The 27,765-nt window shown below is 39.5% G+C and overlaps 1 protein-coding gene across 2 annotated transcripts in view; it reads left to right on the forward strand.

Moving 5' to 3' along the window:
* Positions 1–27,438, forward strand: part of GUCA1C (guanylate cyclase activator 1C) — a 39,207-nt gene extending 11,769 nt beyond the window's left edge. The window contains exons 2-4 of one of the 2 annotated variants that reach the window (XM_003939401.4): positions 13,202–13,351; positions 18,686–18,773; positions 26,959–27,438. In XM_003939401.4, coding sequence (XP_003939450.1) covers positions 13,202–13,351; positions 18,686–18,773; positions 26,959–27,146 — 426 coding nt within the window. In that variant the 3' untranslated portion in view covers positions 27,147–27,438. Of the gene's footprint in view, positions 1–13,201; positions 13,352–18,685; positions 18,814–26,958 lie in introns of both variants that reach the window. The other variant, XM_039477477.2, reaches the window with a different exon arrangement.
* Positions 27,439–27,765: the final 327 nt, after the last annotated feature.

Consider the following 27,765-nt stretch of genomic DNA (forward strand, 5'->3'; position numbering starts at 1 on the left):
GTTACTAGTTCAGTCTGTTTCCCATCTAAAAATGAAAGATTGTTTCTAGAACTAAAATTCTAAGATTTGAAGCAATGAAATGAAGCTAAGTTCCCTCAATGACATTACCCAACTTATAAATTCATAGCTCTATTGTTGGGGCAAAACCCCGAAGCAGATGTCTCTGAAATAGTAAGATAACATTTTAGTATCTGTTCCTGGAGTTATTCAAGCAGAGAGGGAGCAATGGTGGGACCGTTTGGGCATATCAGAGGGAATCTGCAGTGAGATTTACCCGGGGATTGCACAGGGTGGGGAGAATGAAGGAATTAGTCAGGCCTGTAATGCGGGCACGAGGCCCCCTGGATGGCAGGTGGCTGGGGTGCGGTGGGGGGGAAGATGAGTCAAAGCAAAGTCAGACTGCACAGCAAAAGCCAGCTGTGGATTCCTAGTCAAGAGTGTGGGTGAAGATTAACAAGATCAGTTGAGGTGGACAATGATCAACTCATCAGGCTTTGGAAAGGGCAGCTGGGAACATTTCCTGGGGATACTGTAGGCTAAGGGAGGCTATTGTCTGTGGGGTGCTGGAGGTTAAACTTATGGGTGGGGGGCAGAGGGCTAAGGGTTCCAAAATGGACAGAAGAAATGTTCATGAAATACACCAGTAAACAGAAGAGGAGTAAAAGAGGCTGAGCCAGATAGCACTGAAGGCTAGGTGTGAAAGGTCCCTAGAAGTGGTGGCCCCAAGAGCTGTCTGGGCTCCAAGTCTCCATGAGGCTGAGCAGATGATTGTACCCAGGCCAGACTTCGCTTGAGCAAGTATGAGGAGAGCACAGGGTCCAAGGTGCAGCGTGTTCATCTCCAAGCACCTCTGAATTTCCTTACTTGATACAATCCTCTCTACTACCAAAGAGCTCATACACAGGAATCCAGAATAGCGCACTACACCGAATGCGTCTCATCTACTAAAGTCTGGGATGCCTCTCCTAGAAAGAGAATCCAATTGTAATGAGTTCTGAGGGTAACGGTGAGTGTACAAAACATCAAGGCCTTAGACTGTGGCTGACTGGGTTTAAATCCTGCATTCACCCGACCTCGTTTTTGTTACTTTGATTCATTTATTTAAGTTCTCTGAAAATCAGTTTTATTCTCTGTGAAATAAGAATAATAAGGTGACCTGCAAAATTGCTGTTAGAAATAATATATTGAAAGTGACTAACACAGTGTCCAGGACATAGGCTCCCCTCCCCTCCCCTCCCCTCCCCTCCCCTCCCCTCCCCTCCTCTCCTCTCCTTTCCTGAGTCTCCCTCTGTCGCTCAGGCTGGAGTGCGGTGCCACTGTCTCAGCTCACTGCAGTTTCCACCTCCCAGTTTAAGTGATTCTCTTGCCTCAGCCTCCCCAGTAGCTGGGATTACAGGCGTGCGCCATCACGCCTGGCTATTTTTTTGTATTTTTAGTATTGACGGGGTTTCACCATGTTGGCCAGGATGACCTTGATCTCCTGACCTCGTGATCCGCCCGCCTGAACCTCCCAAAGTGCTGGGATTACAGGCATGAGCCACCATGTCCAGCCCTTTTCTTTTTGAAAAATAAATGATAGCTTTTATACTTAGCAATAAATAATATTATATTTTTACATGTACATAAGCCTTTTTTTTTTTTTCAGACAGGATCTCATTGCCACCCAGGCTAGAGTCCAGTATTGCCCTCACAGCTCATCCAACCTCCAACTCCCAGGTTCAGGTGATCCTCTCACTTCAACCTCCAGAATAGTTGGGACTACAGGTGCACACCACCATGCCTGGTTTAGTTTTTTTTTTGACGCTCCACCATGTTGCCCAGTCTGGTTTTAAATTCCTAGGCTCAAGTGATTCACGTGTCTTAGTTGCCCAAAGTGTTGGGATTACGAGCATAAACCACCACACTCCACCTCAAATAAGCCTTATTTAACTTTTTACCTGCTTACGTTTTGATCATATCCTGAAAACATCTGCAATGGCTGGGAGGCCATGAACATTGCCTGAAGGCCATATATTCCATCTCTGGTTTTCTGTTGGACAGAAGCACTACCGGCTCTTGTTTGCCTTATTTTGATTATTTCCTTATTTTGACTTTTAAAGTTTCATCTATTTAATGGTACAAAGGAAAAAAAAATTAACCATATATTTGTACATACATTATTTTTATGCTTTCTAAGTATAAAAAATGTGCTTATATTTTCCATGAGGTTTATTTTGATTTTCATTTTAGATTCAGGAGTATAGGTTCATTATCTGGGTATTTTGGATGATGCTGAGGTTTGGGCTCCCACTGATCCCAATATCCAGATAGTGAATAGAGTGCTCAGTAGGTAATTTTTACCTCCGCCCTCTTCCTCTCCTTCCCCCACTAGCAGTCCCTAGTTTCTATTGTTGCCATGTTTATGTCCATGAGCACCCAATTTTTAGCTCCTACTTAAGCGTGAGAACATAAGTGAGACCATGTGGAATTTGGTTTTCTGTATCTGCATTAATTTCCTTAGCCTAACGGCCTCTAGCTTCGTCCATGTTGCTGCGAAAGACATGATTTTGTTCTGTTTTATGGCTGCATACTATTCCATGGTGTACATATACCACATTTTAAAAAATCCAATCCACTGCTGATGGGCACTTAGGTTCATTCCTTGTCTTTGCTGTTGTGAGTAGTATTGTGGTGGACTTACAAGTGCTTATGTCTTGTGGTAGAATGATTTGTTTTACTTTGGGTATATAGCCAGTAATGGGATTGCTGGGTCAAATGGTAGATCTGTTTGAAGTTCGTTCAAACAGAAATCTCCAAACTGCTTTCCACAGTGGCTGAACTAATTTACGTCCCCACCAACAGTATGTAAATGTCCCTTTTTCTCTGCAGCCTTGTCAGCGTCTATTGTTTTTTGAATTTTTCTTAAAATTATGTTTTAGGTTCTGGTATACATGTGCCGAATGTGCAGGTTCGTTACATAGGTATACATGTGTCATGGTGGTTTGCTGTACCGATCAACCAGTCATCTACGTTAGGTATTTCTCCTAATGCTATCCCTCCCCAATCCTCCCACTCCCTACTATCCCTCCCCTAGTCCCCCACCTCCTGACAGGCCCCAGCGTGTGATGTCTCCTTCCCTGTGTCCATGTGTTATCAATGTTCAACTCCCACATATGAGTGAGAACATATGGTGTTTGGTTTTCTGTTCCTGTGTTACTTTGCTGAAAATGATGGTTTTCAGCTTCCTCTATGTCCCTGCAAAGGACATGAGCTCATCCTTTTTATGGCTGTATAATATTCCCTGGTATATATATGTACCACATTTTCTTTCTCCAGTCTTTCATTGATGGGCATTTGGGCTGGTTCCAAGTCTTTGCTATTGTGAATAGTGCTGCAATAAACATACGTGTGTGTGTGTGTGTGTGTGTGTGTGTGTGTGTGTGTGTAGCAGAATGATTTATAATCCTTTGGGTATATACCCAGTAATGGGATTGCTGAGTCAAATGGTAGCTCTGTTCTAAGTTCTTTAAGAAATCTCCAAACTGTTTTCCACAGCGGCTGAACTAATTTTCATTCTGACCAACAGTATGTAAATGTTCTTTCTTCTCTGCAGCTTTGCCAGCGTCTGTTGTTTTATGACCTTTTAATAATAGCCATTCTGACTGGTGTGAGATGGTATCTCATTGTGGTTTTGATTTACATTTCTCTTATGATTGGTGATGTTGACCTTCCGTAGGTTTTAGAAGCCAGAAGAAACCTTAAATTTGAAGTCTCCATATAGTTTTTCTTTCTTTCCTCTCCTCCTCTGTGAAATGATTCGTAATATATTGATGGAGACAAACTCCCTTAGGGACCTGAGAAGCTGTTATGCTTTCATATCCTTACACCTCCTCCCCTGACCCCCCCATTAAGCCTTTCCCTGGAATTCACTCCAGAACATGATGTACACATCGATAAACATGCTGGGATTAAAATTATTTTATATACATGCTCCCAAACTCTCCTTTCCTGAGGCTCACTAGAATGGCTTCAGGCTTCTCAAGCTCTTAATTTCTTCTCCTTCCTCAGTTTCAAAGGGGGATTCTGCCATTACAAATTAAATTATTTATAATTTTGTGATGTAGAAGTTATAAGAAAAATTGGTGCGGTAAAAGGATAAAATGATCTCATGCTAGGGCTGGCCGTGAAAAATTAAGGAATGGAGATTACTGAAAATTGAGCAGTGTGACATACTTGGAGAAGCAGATGAGACAGGAAGGGAATGTTATGAAGAAATATATAAAATTTCTTGCAACTCATATGTATTTGTTGAAATGCAAGTAAAGATCTTCCATTATTTTGAAATTAATTTTTGATTGCTAGACCTTATCTTATGGCATATATCATTTTGAGACTGAGCCATATGGGTCATAATTTTTGGAATTAGCTTTAATAAGGTTACATAAATTTACATTGGAATAAATCACAATTACAATAGCCACTTGGAGAGATGACTAGATGATAAAATTGCCTACAGAGAAGGGTGTGGATTAGAAAAACAGCTTAGGTCCGTGGGTTTTCCAATCTTAGGATATGTAAGACTTATCTGGGGAGCATTTTAAAATGCAGACTCTTTGACTATATCCCAAGCAGCTTTGATGCTGGGTTTTTTTCATGCAGTGTTGACGGGGGTGGGCTAGTAATCTGCATGTTTCATTATCCCCCATCTGATTATTATGCAAGGAATCTATGACCCCCACTCAGGCTTGGGCCAATAAGAATTCATCATCTCCAAACGGTTCCATGTGCCAGGGACTCCTGAAGTTCAACTACGGAAACATAGGCTTCAGAGTGTTCCCTTGGATCACCCCAAAGAAAGTCTTTGGACTTTCTTTATTGCATCCTTCTTTGTCACATTTGCAAGAACATCTCCTCATCTTCACGGTGATAATTATCCCCCTCTCTAGCCCTTGAAATCCGTAAATTAACTGAAAACAATAATTATTTTCCTCCTGATTTATAGAATAAATGTGTACCCCAAACCCTCTCTAGCACTAACACAAGCCATTAAATCATATTTGCCAAAGTCATTTCACCAATGCAAATTTCCACAAAATCTTAACAGAAAGATAATGGAACAGAAGAATTGGCTGTAAATTGTAAAGATTAATTTGCCTGAGTACCTGACAGAATACTGAAGTGAAAACACAAATGTTTTGCTTACAGAAGTTTTTGAAAGAGGATGTACTTGTCTAAGTAGAAAGGTTTGATTAACGAGGTTTTTCATTTAAAAACCATACAGTGAAAATATTTATGTTTATCTCATGGTAGGCTTGCCCAGACCTCTTAAAGCCTGAATTGAAATATATTAGGACCACCCATCCACTGTACCTAAAAAAAAAATACCAAATGTTCTAATGACAAAGTTGCTCAATTTAGCCTTTTGCCATTCATCATGTAGGTGACATGGAAAAACGCAGTCACTGAAGTGGAACTTGTAAAGTGAAACAGACCATCATCAAATAAAAGGTTTTTATGGAAACTCTGGAGGATCATCTTAATAACAATCCAGGCTTTCAGGGAGAATGTTCCTGTGACTCTTTGGTAAATTCACACAATAACTGTTCAGGAGACTGCTGGATTGATTGGTCAACCCTAAAGACCCAGGGAGAAGGCCTGGGAGTAAATGTACCTCTGGTTGAACACTGTCCATTTAGCTCATTTCATCCACACCTCCAATCCTGTTTCTGAAAAATCATGGTCATGTCCTGCCGAATCTGGAGACATGATACCTCATTGTCCTCTTAAATAAATTTCAACCCTATAATAACATATGTCGCTGTCTCAGTCACAGCTCTGCTAGGGATTAATAAAGTGAGGCGGCAGTAAGCAGTAGGAAAGGCAAGCGGTGAAAAGATAAAATCAGTTAGGTGCTGTGTATTTGAACAAATTTTTTTAGGAGACCGATTCAACTAGACTTCTATCTGTTAGAAGAAATCTTATCTCTTATAAGAAGTATCAAAGTTACTGATGTGGTAAGGAGGCCTAAGTTGTAAAACACAAAAATATAATACTAAATGTAGTAAAACAACTTTGAAATGTTTTCTTATCACCTTCTGACTGTAAAAGTAAAACATCCACAGTGTAGAAAATGAAAGTTTAATACATTTAGAAAACAATGCCACAGCGATTACCATCCCCACATGTTAACTTCCAACATCTGAAATATTGTGGTAATCTTATTTTTTAAAAAACTTTTAAAACGCCAAATAGACTTTACTTCCCTATTGTGAACTATTGGTCTCAGTTGCATTTTTTTTTTTTCTGGACTTCGTGAAACTATCCACAAAAGTTTGAGACTCAGTGAAACACATAACACTTTACAGACTGTAAGTCTAAAGCTCTTTATTTCTGGGGGTCAGAGGTTTACTTTATGTCACATCCTGGTTTTGTAAACAGGCCCCGGAATCACAAATACTCCAAGAAGAATATAGCCTCCAGCATGTTTTCTTGTGCTGGATATGCTACCATCAGAACTCACATGGGAAAATAGTGAAGAATGGACCTCCCTAGAGCTGGCCGCCTTTCCTAAAACAGTTGAACATTTATGTTTGTCAGGTTTGAAGCACATGGTTCTAAAGAGTGACAGACTGTTTCTGTTTCAACTGAAAATGTTTTACCAATTAAAAACAGGATAAGGGACACTACCTAAACTTGCAGTCCTTAAATAATCTCCAAGATTGATGACTAGGACAAAATCTTTGCAGAAAAAGAGCCTCATTAATTTTGATTTATACCTAAAACTATGCATTTATATCCTAACTTGGAATTTAGCAGTGAAAAAATATCCATCAGTTCCTATTAAAAGGAATATAGAATTTGTCTGCTTGGTACTTCTATTAAAAATTGGTACTTGGTCTTCAGAGAAGGACAAAATCTAAAGAAATTCAGAAGAAAGGCATTGTAGAAGCTCAGTTGTGAAGATTCAGTCTTCCATCATGGCATTTTATGTTTGTTTCTTTGACATAAGAAGTAAACATTTTCTCTAAAAAGGTAGTTAATCTCAGCTTGATAAAAAAATGTCTACAAAAACCTGACAGTAAGCATCATACTTAAATGTAAGAAACTAAGAGCTATCCCACTAAGATCAGAAACAAGGCAAGAATGTCCCCTCTCATCACTGATTTTCAACATTTTACTGGAAGTCCTAGCTACGGCATTAAGACAGAAAAGGATATAAAATTTATACTCTTTGGGAAGGAGAAAGTAAAACTGTCTTTGTAAATAACATGATACTCAACTTTGGAAAACTCAAAAAAAAAGGATTGATCCAAAAAAAAAAAAAAAAAAAAAATGACCTCCTAGAACTAATAAGAGATTACAGCAAGGTTTCAGACATGAAGTTTTTTATGTAAAAGTAATCAGTGATCACTTTCCTGTATACTAGCAATGAATAAGTGGAATTTGAAATTAACATATTACCATTTACTTTGGCATCCCCAGATGAAATTATTAGGTATAAATCTAACAAAATATGTACAAGATCTGTATGAGAAAAACTATAAAACTCTGATAAAAGAACTCAAAGAATGAAATAAAAGGAGAGAGATTCTATATTCAGGAAAAGGGCGATTCAGTATTGTCAAGGTGTCACTTCCTCCCAAATTGATCTATAGATTTAATGAAATCCAAATCAAAATTCTAGCAAGATATTTTGTAAATATTGACAAATTGATTCTAATGTTTATATGGAGAGGCAAAAGACCCAGAATTGCCAATATAATATTGAAGGTGAAGAACAAATTCGGGGGACTGAAACTACCTGATTTCAAGACTTACTATAAAAGTGTAGTAATTGAGACAGTGTGGTATTTCTGAAACAATAGATACATCAATCAAGCTGAAGGAATAGAGAGCTAGAAATAGATCCACATGTATCTAGTCACCTAATCGTTGACAAAGAAACAAAGGCAATACATAGGGGAAAAGACAGTCTTTTCCACAGATGGTGCTGAGACAATGAAACATCAACATGGAAAGAAAAACATCTAGACAAAGACCTTACACATTTCACAAAAATTTACTCAAAATGGATCAGATCTAAATATAAAATGCAAAATTATAAAACTCCTAAAAGATAACTTAGGAGAAAATCCAGATGAACTTGGGTTTGGTAATGATGCTTTAGATCCAACACCAAAGGCATAATTTATGAAAAATAATAAGCTGGAGTTTATCAAAATTAAAACTTCTGCTCTGCAAAAGACATTGTAAGAGAATAAAAAGACAAGCCACCAACAGGCAGAAAATATTTGCAAAAAACATAGCTGATGAAGGACTGTTACCCAAAATACAAAAAGAACGCCTAAAACAACAATAAGACAATCTGGATTAAGATGGTGGATAGGAGAAGAACTAGCTTGCAGCTCCTGCTCAGATGGACGGAGCAGTGTGTGGAGACTTGTATCGTGGACTTTTGCTCAAAGAACTGCCACGGGAACATGCTAGAGAAGCTGAGAGAATCCACAGACTCTGAAGAAACTTGATCACCACTGCAGGCTCCCTGAGATGCCAAAAAACTGTGCTGGTATCCACGACTACAAGACCTGAAGACAGATCACATCACAAGACTCTGCAGATACTCCCCAGTACCAGCCTAGAGTCCAGTAGTTCTTCTAGATGGCTAGACCCAGAAGAGCAAAAACAATCACTACAGTTTGACCCTCAGGAAGTTCCATTCCTAGAGGAAGGGGGAGAATCCCTCATCGAGGGAGCATCCCGTGGGACAAAAGAATCTGAAAAGCAGCCCTTGAATCTCAGATATTCCCTCTCATATAGTCTACCCAAATGAGAAGGAACTGGAAAAACAATTCTGACAGAATGACAAAACGACATTCCTTAACACTCCCAAAAGATCATACCAGCTCACCAGCAATGGATTCAAAACAAGACAAAATCTTTGAATTGCAAAAAAAGAATTCAGAAGGTCAATTATTAAGCTAATGAAGGAGGCACCAGAGGAAGGTGAAGTCCAACTTAAAGAAATCAAAAACATGATACAGGATATGAAAGGAAAATTCTTCAGTGAAATAGCATAAATAAAAAGCAATCACAATTTCTGGAAATCAAGGACACACTTAGAGAAATGCAAAATACACTGGAAATTCTCAGCAATAGAATCAAATAAGCAGAAGAAAGAAACTTAGAGCTCAAAGACAGGCTTTTGAATTAACCCAATCTATCAAAACAAAAATATTTTTTTAAAATTTAGATGAACAAAGCCAGCTGGGTGCGGCGGCTCACACCTGTAATCACAGCACTTTGGGAAGCTGAGGCTGGCAGATCGCGAGGTCAGCAGTTCGAGATCAGCCTCGCCAGCATGGTAAAACCTTATCTCTACTAAAAATACGAAATATTAAGCATGGTGGTGTGCACCTGTAATCCCATACTCGGGAGGCTGAGGCAGAATTGGTTGAACCTGTGAGGTGGAGGTTGCAGTGAGCTGAGATATTGCCATTAAACTACAGCCTGGGCAACAGAGTGGGACTCCATCTCAAAAAAAAAAAAAAAAAAAAAAAAAAAGGAACAAAGCCTCCCTGAGGAAGAAGAGAAATCTAAAAGTTTGGAAAACATATTTGAGGGAAAAATAAAGTAAAACTTTCTTAGCCTTGCTAGAGATCTAGGTATCCAAATACAAGAGGCTCAAAGAACACCTGGGAAATTCATCGCGAAGAAGGCCATTGCCTAGGCACATAGTCATCAAATTATCTAAAGACAAGACAAAGGAAAGAATCTTAAGAGCTATGAGGCAAAAGCATCAGGTAACCTATAAAGGAAAACCTATCAGACAAGCACAAATTTCTCAGCAGAAATCCTACAAGCTAGAAGGGATTAGGTTCCTATATTTAGCCTCCCTAAGCAAAACAATGATCAGCCTAGAATTTTGTATCCAGTGAAAACAAGCTTCATAAATGAAGGAAAGATACAGTCATTTACAGACAGACAAAGGCTGAGAATTCAGTACCAAGCAAGCCAGCACTACAGGAACTGCTAAAAGGAGCTCTAAATCTTGAAACAAATCTTCAGAATAAACCAATGTAGAACCTCCTTAAAGCATAAATTTCACAAGACCTATACAATAACACAATGAAAGAAGAAGAAAAAAAAAACAACAAGACATTCAGGCAGCAAATAGCATGATCAATATAATAATGACTCATATCTGCATACTAACATTGAATATAATGGCCTAAATCAGGCGTCCCCAAACTTTTTACACAGGGGGCCAGTTCACTGTCCCTCAGACCGTTGGAGGGCCACCACATACTGTGCTCCTCTCACTGACCACCAATGAAAGAGGTGCCCCTTCCTGAAGTGTGGTAGGGGGCCGGATAAATGGCCTCAGGGGGCCGCATGTGGCCCTCTGGCCGTAGTTTGGGGACACCTGGCCTAAATGCTCCACTTAAAAGATACAGAATGGAAGAATAAATAAGAATTCACCAACCATCTCCTGCCTTTAAGACAGTCATCTAACAAATAAGGACTCACATAAACTTAAGATAAAGGGGTGAAAAAGACATTCCATGCAAATGGACACCAAAAATGAACAGGACTAGCTATTCTTATATCACACAAAACAAACTTTAAAGTAACAGCCGTTAAAAAAGACAAAGGGGGACATTATATAGTAATAAATGGACTAGTCCCATGGGCAAATATCACAATTCTAAATATATATTCACCTAACACTGGAGCTCCGAAATTTATAAAACAATTATTACTAGACATAAGAAATGAAATAGACGGCAACACAATAATAGTGGAGGACTTTAATACTCCACTGTCAGCACCACAGGTCATTAAGACAGAAAGTCAACAAAGAAACAATGGACGTAAACCATACCCTGGAACAAATAGACTTAACAGGTATTTACAGAGTGTTCTACCCAACAGCTGCAGAATATACATCCTATTCATCAGCACATGAAACATTCTCCAAGATAGAGCATATGGTAGGCCACAAAACAAGTCTCAGTAAATTTAAGAAAATTGAAATTATATCAAGGATTCTCACAGTGGAATAAAACTGGAAATCAACTCCAAAAGGAACCTTCAAAACCATGCAAATACATGGAAATTAAGAAACCTGGTTCAAAATGATCGTTAGATCAACAATGTAACCAAATGCCACCCGTTCCCCCAAAACCTATTGAAATAAAAAAAAATTGAAAACAGGAAAACAATCTGATTAAGAAATAGGCCAAAGATTTCACCAAAGAAGAAATATGGATGGCAAACAAGCACATAAAAGGATGTTCAGCATCATATGTTATTAGGGAATTGTAAGTTAAAACAAGGAGATACCACTACACACCTGTTAGAATGGCCAAAATCCAGAACACTAAAATGACCAAATGCCAGTGAGGATGTGGTGCAACAGGACTCTCATTCAGTGCTGGTAGAAATGTAAAATGGTTCATCTACTTGGAAAGATAGTTTGGTAGTTTCTTTCTTTCTTTTTTTATTGTACTTTAGGTTCTGCGGTACATGTGCAGATCATGCAAGATTATTGCATAGGTACATACATTCATGGCAAGGTGGTTTGCTGCCACCATCCCCCCATCACCTATATCTGACATTTCTCCCCATGTTATCCCTCCCCTCCCCTCCCTCCCACTATCCCTCCCAAAGCCCCTCCACAACAGACCCCAGCGTGTGATGCTCCCCTCTCTGTGTCCACGTGTTTTCATTGTTCAACACCCGCCTATGAGTGAGAACATGCAGTGTTTGATTTTCTGTTTTTGTGTCAGTTTGCTGAGAATGATGGTTTTCAGGTTCATCCATGTCCCTACAAAGGACATGAACTCATTGTTTTTGATGGCTGCATAGTATCCCATGGTGTATATGTGCCACATTTTCTTTGTCCAGTCTATCATCGATGGGCATTTGGGTTGGTTCCAGGTCTTGCTATTGTAAACAGTGCCACGATACAGTTTCTTAAAAACCAAACACACTCTTACTTATCATCTAAACCCTTTGGTATTCGTCAAAGGAGTTAAAAACTTATGTCCACAAAAAAATCTGCACATAGATATTTATAGTAACTTTATAATTGCCAAAACCATAAAGCAACTAAATGTGCTGCAGGAAGTGAATAGATAAGTAAATTGAGGTACCTCCAGACGATAGAATATTATTTAGTATTGAAAAGAAATGAGCTGTCCAACCCTGGAAAGACATGGAGGAAATTTAAATGCATATTACTAAGTGAAAGAAGCCAAGCTGAAAAAGCTACATATTATATAATTTGAACCATATGATACTCTAAGAAAAGGTTAAAACTATGGAGACTGTACAAAGATTAATGGTTGCCAGGAGTTAGGGAAGACTAAATAGGTACAGCATAGAGGAATTTTAGGAGAGTAAAACTACTCTATGCAATACCCAATGGTGGCTACATGGCATTATATATCCAGTCTTGCAGAATGTAAAATACAAAGAGTAAACACCAGTGTACTCTGTGGACTTCGAATGATGATGATGTGTCAGTGTAGGTTCAGCAGTTGTAACAAATGTACCATTCTGGTACGAGACGGTGGAGGAGGCCATGCATGTGTGGGGGCAGGGAGTAAGTAGGAAACCTCTGTACCTTCTATTCATTTTTGCTGTGAGCCTAAAACTACACTAAAAATAATGCCTATTTACCTAAGGCACTTAATTGTAAAATTAAAGTCACTTGTGTCTATAAGCATTACCCATGCATTTTTTTTTTTTTTTTTTTTGAGATGGAGTCTCGCTCTGTTGCCTGCCCAGGCTGGAGTACAGTGGCATGATCTTGGCTCACTGCAACCTCTCCCTCCCGGGTTCAAGTGATTCTTCTGCTTCAGCCTCCTGAGTAGCTGGGATTACAGGTGTGCACCACCACACCCAGCTAATTTTTGTATTTTTAGTAGAGACAGCGTTTCACCATGTTGGTCAGGCTGGTTTCTAACTCCTGACCTCATGATCCACCTGCCTTAGCCTCCCAAAGAGCTGGAATTACAGGCATGAGCCACTGCACCCAGCCACCCATGGATTTTTTTTTTTTTTTTTTAATGAAACACTAGGGAAAAGTTTTATGCTGAACTCTTACTGGTTGATTTAAGATTTGCTAAAGGGCCTGCTCACGAATGCTGACTTCTCAAATAAAAAACCAATTATTCTTCTTAAATATTGATTTCTCTTTTCCCTTCACTTTCCATAGGATGGATTTATTGACTTTTTAGAGTTTATTGCTGCTGTGAATCTAATCGTGCAAGAAAAAATGGAGCAAAAATTAAAATGGTATTTTAAGCTGTATGACGTTGATGGAAGTGGCTCTATTGACAAAAATGAACTACTGGACATGTTTGTGGTAAGTGAAGTAGTAAAATATCCCTTTCAGGCCGCTATATAGTTAGCCCAGTTTCCCTTCCTGTGGAGTAGGTAACAACTGTCTAGGGGGTTGGCTATTTTTTGAATGTACATTTTGAATTGCTGAAGTCATATCCTATTGGTTATTGAATGAGCAACAGCAAATAGGCTTTTTCTTCTTGGTGCAGTCCACTCTGACATTCACAAATTTAACAGAGTATTGAAATGGAAAAGGGAAATAAATATGATATTGTAAAACAAGTTATCTTTTTCTCTGCCCCAGTGCAGAATGCCTTGTGAGAAACAGCTAAACTATGAGATGATTTATGTATATTTAACAAGAGACATGGACTAAGAATGAAGGTACGCGAGGCCTAATCTTTCTGGGAGCTATACTGAAGTATTTCTGATAGTTGGTTCAGGAATCTCAGACCTTTTCCATATCTAAAGTTCAATAAGTGCTTTTATAAGCCACCATGCCACCCCTCAAAGGATTAGGAGATAGTTATTATCATGGTATAAAACAATAAAGATCCCAGAGTAAAAAAATGGTTAAGCAGGACACTATACCTAAGTGAAGATAAGAGGTGTAATTAATATTGTGAATTCAAGACACTGAATTTGTAACACAGACTCAAAGAACATTAGAATTGGATGTCTTAGAATTGATCTGGTCCAAATTCTTTGTTTCATAGATGAAGGAGCTGAGTTACAAATAAAATACACAATAGAAATATTAGCAAAATGCTAGAAAAATAAGTGAGTGGAACTACCATTATAATTAACCGTCTCAACAAATGTTCAAAGCAGTTAAAAATGTAAAGCTAAATAAGTGAGTGAAGACTTAACCAACATATAGAAAGAATTCAAGAGTAGGATAATACCAATATTGCTAACATTTTAATTTCACGTAGATCATTCACACACAAAAATGTACTAGGAGTCACTTGGCAAGTGAACAACTTAGAAATTCTGCCTATACGTGGTATATTGCAACACAAAATTAAAAATCAAATATTCTATAGAGAATACCCAACTCCATGTACATTTTAAAATGTTCTCTTAAATATTCAGCTTTTTCTAAAAACAATGAAAATATAACAAGAGCATGCAGATCTTAGGATGCCATCAAAGCATTTCTCAAAACAAGGGTTCTTATTCTGGAATCTAAGAATCAATGGCCTTCAGGAGTCATTTTAGCCCTTGAACTTGAGGGCAAATTTTGCCTGTATGTTATGCTTTTTTTTTTTTTTTTTGAGTGAAGGAGAGAGTCATCAGATTCTCAAAAGTATTAAGAACAACAAAAGGATAAAAGTGATTTTGTCTATAACATACGGGAAATTGTGCTATAGATTTTTATTAGTTAAAATGTATAACTTCATTTAGTGAGCCAAGGAAAGATAAGTTTTAAGTTGCAAATTGAATTTTCCCTCAAAGTGCTTAGAGAGGGGGGAAAAGAAGAACATAGGAAAATTAAAATAATAAGAGCATAGAACATAAATTTAATAATTAGATATAGGCCGGGCGCGGTGGCTCAAGCCTGTAATCCCAGCACTTTGGGAGGCCGAGGCGGGTGGATCACGAGGTCGAGAGATCGAGACCAACCTGGTCAACATGGTGAAACCCCGTCTCTACTAAAAATACTAAAAATTAGCTGGGCATGGTGGCACGTGCCTGTAATCCCAGCTACTCAGGAGGCTGAGGCAGGAGAATTGCCTGAACCCAGGAGGCGGAGGTTGCGGTGAGCCGAGATCGCGCCATTGCACTCCAGCCTGGGTAACAAGAGCGAAACTCCGTCTCAAAAAAAAAATAAAAAAAAAAAATAAAAAAATAATAATAATTAGATATAATTTGTCTCTGATTAATCAGTACTAAAAATAATAGCAAATTCTGGTAAGAGCAAGGTAAGGAAGGCATCTCACAGACTGTGGAGAGTGTAAGTGCATAAAACCTTCTGGGAAATGTGGTAATCTGCATCAAGAGGCTAAAAGCTGATCTTCGTTTTGGAATTAGCATGACTTATTCTGAGTCAGGAGAAACAATCATTGTGGATAAAGTCCTTTGATTTATATCACAGAATCTCTTAACATAGCAAAATTTTTTTAAAAACTAAAAAATGAAAATGTTTAAATAAACAAATGCAATGGAATACATACTTAGGAAGAAATTGGTAGCTTCCGAACATACTTTCTATACAATGGGCAAGTGAAAAAATCGGCAAGAGAAAGAATAATACAAACTGTGTAATCTCAGTTCTCTCTACATACAGTGAAGATGCTAAAATGGAATTCAGCCCAGGCATTTAGAAACTGGAAGGAAGTACCAGAGTCTAGGGAGGATTTATAAAGGACACGGTTACAGCTCAGTCTCACTCCAAAGGTATAAAATAGTTAACAGAAGGGGTTTTTTTAAGGATTTTTTTTTTTTTTTTTTTTTTTTTTTAAAGACAGAATCTTGCTCTGTCACCAGGCTGGAGTGCAGTGGGACGATCTCGGCTCACCGCAACCTCCACCTCCAGGGTTCAAGGAATTCATCTGCCTCAGCCTCCTGAGTAGCTGGGATTAGAGGCACGCACCACTGCACCTGGTCCGGTTTTTAAGCATTTTTGAGGAAAATTTATTTAGTAGGACCCCCAAGTCAATAACATGAAGATGTTAGGAAACCATTGAGATGTGGTTGTATCCTGCAATTTGAGGAACACCACATTTGAGTGTTTGAGTCATGAGTGAGAAGTCTAAAGAAGCTAATGGTGACAGCAAAGGAGCGCACAGTTTGGAAGTATCTGCCTTCCTAGAATTCGTTGGGACAAAGGATGCTAGGGTGTTTTCCTGTTTTATTTTTCACCTCCCCACCTCCTCCAGGTGTTTTCCGTAGATCAGGTATGGAACACTGTGAGAGGAAGCTGGCATAGGTCTGGGTTAGATCTTAACCTGCGGGGCCACTGGAAGAGGTGAAGAAAACTTAAAGAAAGCTGCAGGCAGACCTAGAGCCCTTGTTCTCAACCAGGAGAATCTCTATTCGGGGGATATTTCACAGTGTCTAGAGACATTGTGGTGAGTTGGAGAGTAGAGAATGCCTAGTGCTGTTGCCATCTATTGCTTAGAGTCCACGGGTACTGCCAAGTATTTGACAATGCATGGGAATGCCCTGAACAAGAAAGAATTGCCTAGTCTAAAAATGGCAATTGTATGGATTTTAAGAAGTTCTAAGCGAGTAAGGGACCAGCTGCAATCAAGATGCATGATTCCTGCCTGGAGAATTGCAGGAGAGAGAGTCTATACTTGCCAGTCCAGGGAGCACTGAAATTAGCGAGCCAGGACAGTGCTTGCCAAGTGAGAACTCTCCTGCTTCCTTTATCTCCTACATCAGGCATCCCCGAGGGCCACATGCGGCCCCCTGAGGCCATTTGTCCGGCCCCCGCTGCACTTCAGGAAGGGGCACCTCTTTCATTGGTGGTCAGTGAGAGGAGCACAGTATGTGGCGGCCCTCCAATGATCTGAGGGACAGTGAACTGGCCCCCTGTGTAAAAAGTTTGGGGACGCCTGTCCTACATCCTCCTGCTCCCACACAGGGAGTGCTCAGAGACTGTGATTAGGAAAATACGGAAGAAAGAGTGTGTGTAGTAAATGAGGAAGGAAAGAAGGAAAACAAACAAATAACAACAACAAAACAAAGCTTCTTGCCTATCCCCCCCAACCTGGTGCTTCTATTAAAAAAAAAAGAGCCTGGGCGTGGTGGCTCATGCCCGCCTGTAATTCCAGCACTTTGGGAGCCCAAGGAGGGCAGATCACGAGGTCAGGAGTTTGAGACCAGCCTGGCCAACATGTTGAAGCCCTGTCTTTAAAATTAGCAGCGTATGGCAGGTGCCTGTAATCCCAGCTACTCAGGAGGCTGAGTCAGGGGAATTGCATGAAACTGGAAGGTAGAGGTTGCAGTGAGCTGAGATTGTGCCATTGCACTCCAGCCTCGGCAACAGAGCAAGAGTCCATCTCAAAAAAAATAAAAATAAAAAAATTATCCCTCAGGGCTCCACTTCCCAATCAGTATTTCACTTCCACTTATATGACTTGAAGACTGGTGAACAAATCGCAATCTCACAATTTTTTGTTAGGACTTGTTTATGTGATCTAATATCACTTCAGAATGGGGGTATACTGGATGCCTAGCCAGATTTTCTAGGCTTTTGAAGCCTCTGACCAAACACTGAGAAATCCTTGAAGTTTTCTTCAAATGTGATGCTATATGTATGTAATAGTTACTTTAAATATTGTCCTATATTCAACTATTAGATCATGAGACCTAAACTTGCTAAGGCTAAGACTGGTGTCTTACCATCACCTATTATGATTAATCCTGGACTCCAGGTTGGTAATGCTCAGGAAGCAGCAAGAGAGACAGTCATATTTATGATTGTATCCTCTCATTGAAATATGTTGCAAGAAATTTTTATAAAGATTCCTTCTTGTTCAACCAGGATAGTTCTGTTCAAATTCCCAAATGGCTAATCCTCTTTCATTTTATTATGAAGTTCTATGTCAAGTCTGGGTCATTTAATTTAATCACCTTGGGGTTAGGGGAGGTTGGCTACGTCTGCGCTCTAGGAAGGCTGGAAACATCATTTGCCCCCTGGATCTCCTGACAATTTTAATGATGAAAAGGCACTGGCAGAATGTGGGAGAAAGTCAGTACCCTTCTTCTTCTTCTTTTTTTTTTTTTTTAAAGATGGGGTTTCACCATATTGGTCAGGCTGGTCTTGAACTCCTGACCTCAGGTGATCTGCCCGCCTCAGCCTCCCAAAGTGCTAGGATTACAGGTGTGAACCACTGCGCCCAGCTAAGTCAGCACCCTTCTAAGGCATATATATCTGTCTCCCCAGTCAATCATTATACAAAAGGGCACAAAGAATCTGGGGTGCCAGTAGTGGAAGCCAGAGAGGAAGCCTGAGACTCTTACAGTGTTCTGGCCATGCTTTTACTTTCACCCATAAGACCCAAATGAATCTGTCTGAAATTGAGAGCGATGTCTGCTTTCTGGGTCTGGAATCCTTATGACGATGACCACTGCAATATTGTCTCCAATGGGCTCACTGCATCTGTTGTGACCTAGTATGTTGAATAAAATAAGCCTTCAGTCTTTATTCAGTTCATTTAATTTTCAAGTCTCATTACCCCAGAACTGACATACAATCTTTTCCTTTTACTTTTAACAACTGGTACTGGTTGGACAGCAACTGACACGAACCCATCCCCAAATTCTGTCGCACTGGAGCAGAAATGTTGCAAAATATATTTGCTTTCAGAAAAGTTGACCTCTTTCATTTCATGTCTTTTTGTAGGCGGTACAAGCCCTCAATGGCCAGCAAACTCTGAGTCCTGAGGAATTCACCAACCTGGTGTTCCATAAGATCGATATAAACAATGATGGTAATGGAGCTACTCTATTCTGGATCACTTTTCTTTCAAAGTAGGAGATGGTGGTAGTGGGGGCATGTTATTTAGACAAAAGCAGAAACCATTCAAGAGAACCCTAGTTATGACTTGGGCTTCATAACTGGACCAATCCAATGTTCTCAATATGATTCAAGTGAGTGGTAAATATTTATTTACCATATTTATTTCCAACATCTGGTGCTTGACGTGTTGGGATATATAAACAAGAGCAAAGATAGACGAGGAAATACATCGGAAGAATATAGGATGAAGTACCTTCTGCTGTTTGCTCTGAGGCACACTCTATTAATCAGTTCCTCTCCACGGGAGGGTTTCCATCAGCTTACAAATAAACTCAAGTTTTCTTTATTGTAGAAAACTTTACTTCAACTACGCTATCTTCTTCTACTATCAGACTTTTTCTTCCTTTGGACTAAACATTTCTGGAGAAGAGTCCACCCTTGCCTCCACTTCTGCTGTTTCTACCTTCTCTATGTACATTTCTGCTTTTTCTGATCGTTTCTCCATCAGCTCTTTCTACTCTGTACTCTGGGTTCCCGTTTAGCTTAGAGGAGGTACCCTTTTTCTTCAGAGGCAGGAGTGAAGAGAGAAGACACAGACAGCCCAAGAGAAATGAGTGCTTCTAATATAGCTTTGATATCAGCAAACAGGTAGGTGAGCATATTGACTTGAGATTGAGGCAGAAGATTTAGGAATGGTCCTTGAAAAACAGAAAATTTGACATTGTTAAAAATATAAGGTAGTAGTAAAACGTTTTAAAAAATGGGTAAGAAGGCCGGGCGCGGTGGCTCACGCCTGTAATCCCAGCACTTTGGGAGGCCAAGGCGGGTGGATCACGAGGTCAAGAGATAGAGACCATCTGGTCAACATGGTGAAACCCAGTCTCTACTAAAAATATCAAAAAATTAGCTGGGCATGGTGGCACGTGCCTGTAATCCCAGCTACTCAGGAGGCTGAGGCAGGAGAATTGCCTGAGCCCAGGAGGTGGAGGTTGCGGTGAGCCGAGATCACGCCATTGCACTCCAGCCTGGCAGCCTGGGTAACAAGAGCGAAACTCCGTCTCAAAAAAAAAAAAAAAAAAAAAAAAAAAAGGATAAGAGGCATTGGCATGTCTATCACGGTTGTCATCATTCCAAAACCCCTTCCAAAGGCATTAACCTGCCCACCATGCATCACTTCTTCTAGTGGACACGAGAGGGCAGTAGAGACCCATGTTGCATGTTGTGTGTGGCAGGTTGTACTAGCAAAATGTGGCAGCTCAGCGTGGCAGAATGGGATGGTGAGGAGGCTGGGAGGAAGCTCAAATGCAGCCACTGCTTCGAAAAAGCCAAGCGACTGGACAAGAGCATACTGCTCAAGAAAGCAATCTGAAGATGCATCAGTCGCCTCAATCATCTTCACCTCCGTCTAGATCTGCCTCTCCTGAATCTCAATCCAGTATGCTCACTTACTAGTGTACTGAGATCAGATAATGAAACATGTGAAAGCTTGCAAGAAACAGAGCCAGACTACCCAAAGTAGATAAGGAGGCTGAGTGTAGCTAGAACAGGACCAGAGAAATGGAGAGTGGAGGGTCTGATGAGGCCAACGAAGGCTTTCTTTGGAATATTCTACTGAAAATGGTGGTCATCAAATTGGAGAAATGCTATAGATTTTGTTCTGTTTCACTTTGTTTTTAATTTTAGAGGTATGGCAGGATGGCAGGGATTGTAACAGAGTAAATAATCCATATCAGCTTGGGGCTGAAAGCGCTGATGTAGAAGAATGAGTATTCTGGAAATAGACGGGATAGCACAAAGTTTTAAGACTTGGTTTCTACAGTTACTTTCAAAAGGGTAGGTCAAAAATGTTTGATAATTTTCATAAACACTGCTTCTAGTGCTAGGAGTGAGGGGAATGGGAAAGTGAGCTTCCTTGGAGAAGTACGAAGATTTTGGTATTCTTAGAAAAAAACTAGGTTTCTATTAGTTTGAGGACATAGCGTATTCCGGAAAACATGAATATGATTCAAAACTTTTTGTTTACTATCCAAGAAGATTCCCCAAGGACAAAGTATAAGGAATCAATAAAATGGCAACTATAGTTAGAAAGGAACTTGAAATACAAAGGGCTGGGTTAAAAGAGATGTGATTCAGAAAAGACAAATTGTGCCTGGGCAATAGCTGAGATTGCCTGAAGTTAGAGGCGGGCTCTTTGACCTACAAGAGTAAGTCAGTGACCGAAAAAAGGGGATGAATTATGATTTCTGGAATAGTTTATAAAACTAAATACATGAATTGTTTCCTGTTATAAAAACTTATATTTTAAGTAAAAAAAAATACACCCACATCCACATCCATATCCATCTAGTAAATATGAATAACAATTTCTTAGCAAATGCTTATACAGAACTAAAACTGATGGAATTTGGTTTTATATAAAATTGACAGCTGTTACATCATTTCATCAAGAGACAGCTGGGTCATTCCATATATCAAGAAAAAGATGCTAACCAATGTGCTGCAGAGACAGCCCGCTGTAACCAAAGACAAGGAAGAAAAAGTAATGAAGACATAAAAGGTTGATATTTGCAGAAGTGCAGAAGGATTTGGCCAGTATTTGACAGAGAATAATAATATGAAGTACTTCATTTACAGATAAAGAAGGAGCTAGCACCACAAAGGAGAATGTCTATTCACATTTGCAAAATCTCAACTACGGATACCTCAAATATATATATATATTTTTTTGAGACGAGGTCTCACTCTATCGCCAAGGCTGGATTGCAGTGGTGCGATCTTGGTTCACCACAACCTTTGCCTCCCAGGGTCAAGCGATTTTCCTGCCTCAGCCTCTTGAGAAGCTGGGATTACAGGCACGCGCCACCATGTCCAGCTAATTTTGTATTTTTAGTAGAGATGGGGTTTCTCCATGTTGGTCAGGTTGGTCTTGAACTCCTGACCTAGGGTGATTTGTCCACCTCAACCTCCCAAAGTGCTGGGATTACAGGTATGAGCCACCACACCCAGCTACCTCAAACATAATTTTTTATTGTTCGTTATCATTGTTATCGAAACATCAGTGTTGATAGAAATAGAGATGCTCAATTAAGTATACCAAATTGCTGTTGACTATATGCCAACATACATATTTTTTATTTCTCAAAATAAAAAGTACATCATTGTGCCAATAATCTCATGAATCTTGAAACCAAAAGTAAAGATGATCACAGCACACAACTAAAAAGACTTTAGGTACCTATATGAAAATCCCAATTTGATTGTAAATTGTTCGCAAAAGAATGGTCAACATCGCATCTGTTGTGACGGAAAAATACACAACAGTTGTGAAGTATTCTAAGCATAATTATTATAATAACAAATCAAAGTTAGAAGGCTAAACAAAATAAAGGTACAGGATTAAGGCTAGATTTGTAACAAGATGAAGAACTACGAGCTCCATGAAGGAAAGAACCATTTCTGTTTTGTGCACTTTGGTATTTCCTATGCTGGCACACACTGGTGCTCTATAAATAACTGATATGAATGAGTGTCTGTTAAGAAGATGTCATGTAAGAAATAGAGAAAACAGTAAATCAAGAAACAAGCACAATATGCAATTTTATCTATAGGAAGAAAGGTGTCTAGATTTTTTTTTTTTTTGGAAATTAACAAATATATGCATATATGTTACAAACTTCATAAAACTTAAACCTGGATTGGTTAGCAGGAGTTAATTACCTATGGGAAGTCGGACCGGGTGCCAGAAAGAGGTTAAAGGGGAATTTTTTTTTTCTTTTCATTACATCTTTCTGTATTGTTCATTTCTTTTTATCTTGGGAACATATTATTTTTATGATTTATCAAATTTATTTTATATTATGAACAAAAGCATCAGGAAAGAGAGCTTGAAGAGACTCACAGAGACAGAAAATGGAAGCTAAACATTCAATACTGTTGAAAAATGAAAACAGAGAGGACAGCAAGGCAAGTCAGGAAAAATGATGAAGTGCTGAATTCTGCAGGCTTTACCACCAGAAGAAGAGCAATCCGCATCCTACCATGCTCTATTGAGGCCTCATTCTTGACATAATTTAAGGAGATTCATGGATGTTCACATCAAGTGCAGAAAGTGCTTCAGCAAGTCTCACATAGAGCCAAAGGCGGCACAGGGATAAGGGAGACTTAGTGCCTCATGACACCAAATGGTGAAAGTAAATAGTGGCCAAAGAGGAAATGAAGAAGGGTGGGGTTTTGTTTTTGTTTTTGTTTTTTTTTTGAGACGGAGTCTCACGCTGTTGCCCAGGCTGGAGTGCAGTGGCTCCATCTTGGTTTATCCAACCTCCGCCTTCTGGGTTCAAGTGATTCTCCTGCCTCAGCCTCCCAACTAACTGGGATTACAGATGCCTGCCACCATGCTCAGCTAATTTTTGTATTTTTAGTCGAGATGGGGTTTTACCATGTTGGTTAGGCTGGTCTCCATCTTCTGACTTCAGGTGATCCACCCACCTCAGCCTCCCAAATTGCAGGGATTACAGGCATGAGCCACCATGTCCAGCTAAAAAGGGTGATTACTGAGCAGATAGTTTGGGTAAAAAATAACAAGGACAGGTCATAAAGAAATTTTATTGAGTAACTAACAAGAAAGGCCAGTGCTTTAGACTGCAACATTGTGAAAAGCCACGAGGGTCACAAACTGGGAAACAGAATTATCAGGAGATAAGAAAGAATTGAGTTTCTATGTAGAGGAAACGAAACTACCGCGTGCTACAATTCTCCTGTAAAATGCTGCTAAATGCTTCTAGTGCCACCTTGCTAATAAACAATACTGTGCCATTCAAAATCTTCACCAGCATCCTCCCTTAAAAACTTGGTTATTCTCATCTCCTGAATCTTTTCCACCCCATCTTTGCTAATTTTCCAGCCCCAGTCCAGTGTTTTATGAAGTTATAATGAAAAGAAATTAGAATAACAAATTCCTTTACACAGGCTGATTTCTTTTAAACCAGGATGACTTCTTGAGAGCTGAAATGTAGGTATGCACAGTAAATCCTGCCTTTCTTGTGGGGGTGGGGGTTTTGTGAAAGATAATATTTTGTTTTGTTATAAAAGATTATTTAAGGTGCAAATGGGAAGAAATGCATTATTTAGGAATATCAACAGGGTAACCAGATTGCAAAAACAGGACTAAGTAAAATATTCCTGGGTAGCTGTTCTATTACTAATGAGACTCCTGAAATTGGTAGTGAGTGATGAAAGAGTACCAGTGATACTGTCCCCAGACCTACAGAATGCACCCAGCAATTCAGCAAACAGCCCTAAACAACATAGATTCCAATTACATATATTTATATTTCAACAATATAAAAATAAAATTGTGCACTTTCCAAATAATATCCTATGAAAATTGAGATGTGTCTTTTTTTTTTTTTTTTTTTTTTTTTTTTTTTTTTTGAGACAGAGTTTCGCTCTTGTTACCCAGGCTGGAGTGCAATGGCGCGATCTCGGCTCACCGCAACCTCCGCCTCCTGGGTTCAGGCAATTCTCCTGCCTCAGCCTCCTGAGTAGCTGGGATTACAGGCATGAGCCACCATGCCCAGCTAATTTTTTGTATTTTTAGTAGAGACAGGGTTTCACCATGTTGACCAGGATGGTCTCGATCTCTCAACCTCGTGATCCACCCGCCTCGGCCTCCCAAAGTGCTGGGATTACAGGCTTGAGCCACCGCGCCCAGCCGAGATGTGTCTTTATATATAAAACAAAGTAATCAAAACTCAGTAATGACTTTAGAGTCCTTCTGAATCCCATGATCTCCCATTCTGTCATCCCTCACAGGCTTTGCTTTTTGCTGGTAGATTCTTTGGTGGGAAGCTTCTGGACCTCCATAGGTGATTCTTTCTAGGAAAATCCAGAAATTGTTCTTTTAATTTGTTGGAGCCTAAATCCGCAGTCAAATTAAAGCAGAATAGGAAGCAACGTTAAAGACCATCAGATAAAGGAAGGCAATTAGTCAGTTGTGCCTTCTGAGCACCTGCCATATGCATAGCACTGTAGTTGCCTGTAGTGGTGGTAGCTGAGTGGTAGCAGAAATGGTAATTGTGGTTAGGGCTTAATAAATGTGATGAATGAATGAATGAATGTTGAGTTCATTTCAAAAGAAATAATTTAGATACAGTAAATATCAAGTTTGATGATTTGGAACAGATTTTTTTTTATGGTAATTGGTTAGGTAACATGAAAAAAGTTAATGCGCAGCGTTCACAAGGGTTTTGAAGAAAGTGAATACTTCCGTCTTTTTTCTCTTTTCCATGTCAGTGACCTGCATTGCTTTTCAACTGAGACCACTACTATGTCCCAGTTCTTTCAGATGCTGCCTTTTCTATTGCCAGCGGTTACATCAGAGAAGTTTTATAATTAAGCAGTCAAAACAATCTCTAGCTCCTCCAGCTCCACTCCCACTTCTGTTTTGGTCATGCTGAGTCCCAATAAATTTGAAAAGTATCTGGGGTTGGGAATTTACCAACCGTGATTTTCTTTTGCAAAGGGTGGTTATTCTGTGATTATTTCAGGTTCTCTGCCCCATTGCCACTGATCCATGTGATTCTCCCCAGTCGCACATGTATCACTTCTTAAAATTTGCAATCTTCTGTATTCCCTATGGTTTATTCCATGATTGCACCTTTTCTGTGATGCATGTGGGGCCCAACTCCTGATTGCTATTAAACTGGGATTTTGCACAGAACTTGCTTTGGTATAAACAAGATATAAAGAACACAGATTAGGTTTTTCTCTTAAAAAATGCATTTTAGCATCTGGACGGGGTGGCTCACGCCTGTAATCCCAGCACTTTGGGAGGCCAAGGCGGGTAGATCACGAGATCAGGAGTTCAAGACCAGCCAGTCCAAGAGGGTGAAACCCTGTCTCTACTAAAAATACAAAAATTAGCTGGGCATGGTGGCAAGTGCCTGTAATCCCAGCTACTCAGGAGTCGGAGGCAGGAGAATCACGTGAACCTGGTGGGGCAGAGGTTGCAGTGAGTCAAGATTGCACTCCAGCCTGAGTGACAGAGTGAGACTTTGTCTCAAAAAAAAAAAAAAAAAATGCATTTTAGCATTTTGCACTGAAACCAAAAGGGAGGTGTTTCTGAATATATGATGATTCATGCTGATTGATATTTTAATCACTGTTGTGGTATTTTAGATATTTGTCTTCTCCACGAAAAAGTATAGGTACAGCATAACACCTGACTTAAGTGCCTGCTGACTTTCTTTCCTGAGTCAACTTTCTCCAGTTCCTGAATGTACACGACCCATCTTTGGCCGATATACCCATCCACAAACCCTACTGGGTACAGTCTCTTTGAGATCAGTAACTGCATCTGTACCCTTCAACTTGAACACACTCATACTCATAATCTCAACCCAAATGATTTATTTCGACAGAGAATTTCACCTCCCCCCGAAAATGTTTAAAAGTCATCTCGTGGGATGAAGGTAGTAGAAAAACCTGGCAGCCGGGACACATGGATAGGAGGCAATAAATGCATAGCGCTGGGCTGGCCAGCATAGACCTAAGGCATAAGTCAAGGTGATAAGATTAGGACTCAAAAACCAGAAAAAGAAAAGAGAACTAATGACCAATAACAATATGTGGAATGAACACATGTTTAAGCTTTCTCACAGCTTTAGATAGTCCCAAGAATTATTTCTTTAGAGAGAAGAATATCGAAAAAATCGCCTCACGAACAGACATTTCGTCTTGATCTTAAAATCCAAGAATATTGAAAATAGCCGTGTGAACAGTCATTTTTGTCTTGATTTTAAAACCCTCCAATCTATCATGCTCCTAAGACTTGGTCATATCTCCAAGATTAAAAGTTCATAAACCAGTGCTGTGCAGAGATATAATTGTATATGTGCTCTTATTTCATCCAGGGTATTACCTGATGTTCTCAACTAAACATAAAGATAGATTTTATTATTTTATTATTGTCTTTATTTTCATTGGCAACTCCACCACTGAATTTTTTTTTTTTTAATGAAGATCTTCAAAGACCTTAGAGTCTGGTTGAGGGGAAAGGATATCAAAAGAATATCAACAGACATACCAGTGAGTGCATTATTTGTGCCAGTGAGTAGTATAGACAACGCCTCGTTAACTGTTTGTTTATTATTTTCCAGGAGAATTGACTTTAGAAGAATTTATCAATGGCATTGCAAAAGATCAGGACCTCCTGGATATTGTTTACAAGAGCTTCGACCTCTCCAATGTGCTGAGAGTAATCTCTAACGGGAAGGAACCAGACACAGAGGCAGACTCCTCCAAATCTCTTGACAAGGCTGGTCTAGGGAAGGTGAAAATGAAGTAGCTTTGAGAATACCTTTCCCAGTTATCAATGAGCGCAACATTTCAGTAGAGAAGAAATAGAATCTTCCCCATGTACATGCTGTTGATTTCAGGTCTTGGTTATAATTCATATAGGCTTGAGAATGTAGCATTTATTTTAATCCAGTACAGACTTCCATAAAGATCCTGAACAGATGCATTGTTGCTTTTCTGTGCTCTCTCTGCAGATTAAAATATAACAATTAAATTGAAGGACTGTCTCCATACCTATCCATTCAAAGTAGAACTCTCATATGTGTTTCCTTGTGCACTTAATGTACACCTTGAAATAGAACTGGATTATTTGGAAAGTGTCTCTGCAGTTTAGCATTCTTAGATTAAACATGCCTGTGTTAAATGTGTTTGCTGCCTCTTGGCTCTTGTTGCATCTGTATATTATAAATGACCGAGTTCTGGTTTATTTGAGAAACTTTCTTTTGCACCTGTTTCTCATTCGTGAATGCTGTCTTGCACTAGTATTGATGCTCTGCTTCAGAAGAAAAATCTTAAGCTATGCAGTAAAAGGAGAAAACTTCAGGCTGGGCAGTGAGAATGTTTTTGTATGATTTGTTATAAATCTGCGTCCAGTTGTGCATGAAAAT

The sequence above is a fragment of the Saimiri boliviensis genome, chromosome 8, assembly GCF_048565385.1.
Source record: "Saimiri boliviensis isolate mSaiBol1 chromosome 8, mSaiBol1.pri, whole genome shotgun sequence".
In the NCBI taxonomy this organism is placed as follows: domain Eukaryota; kingdom Metazoa; phylum Chordata; class Mammalia; order Primates; family Cebidae; genus Saimiri; species Saimiri boliviensis.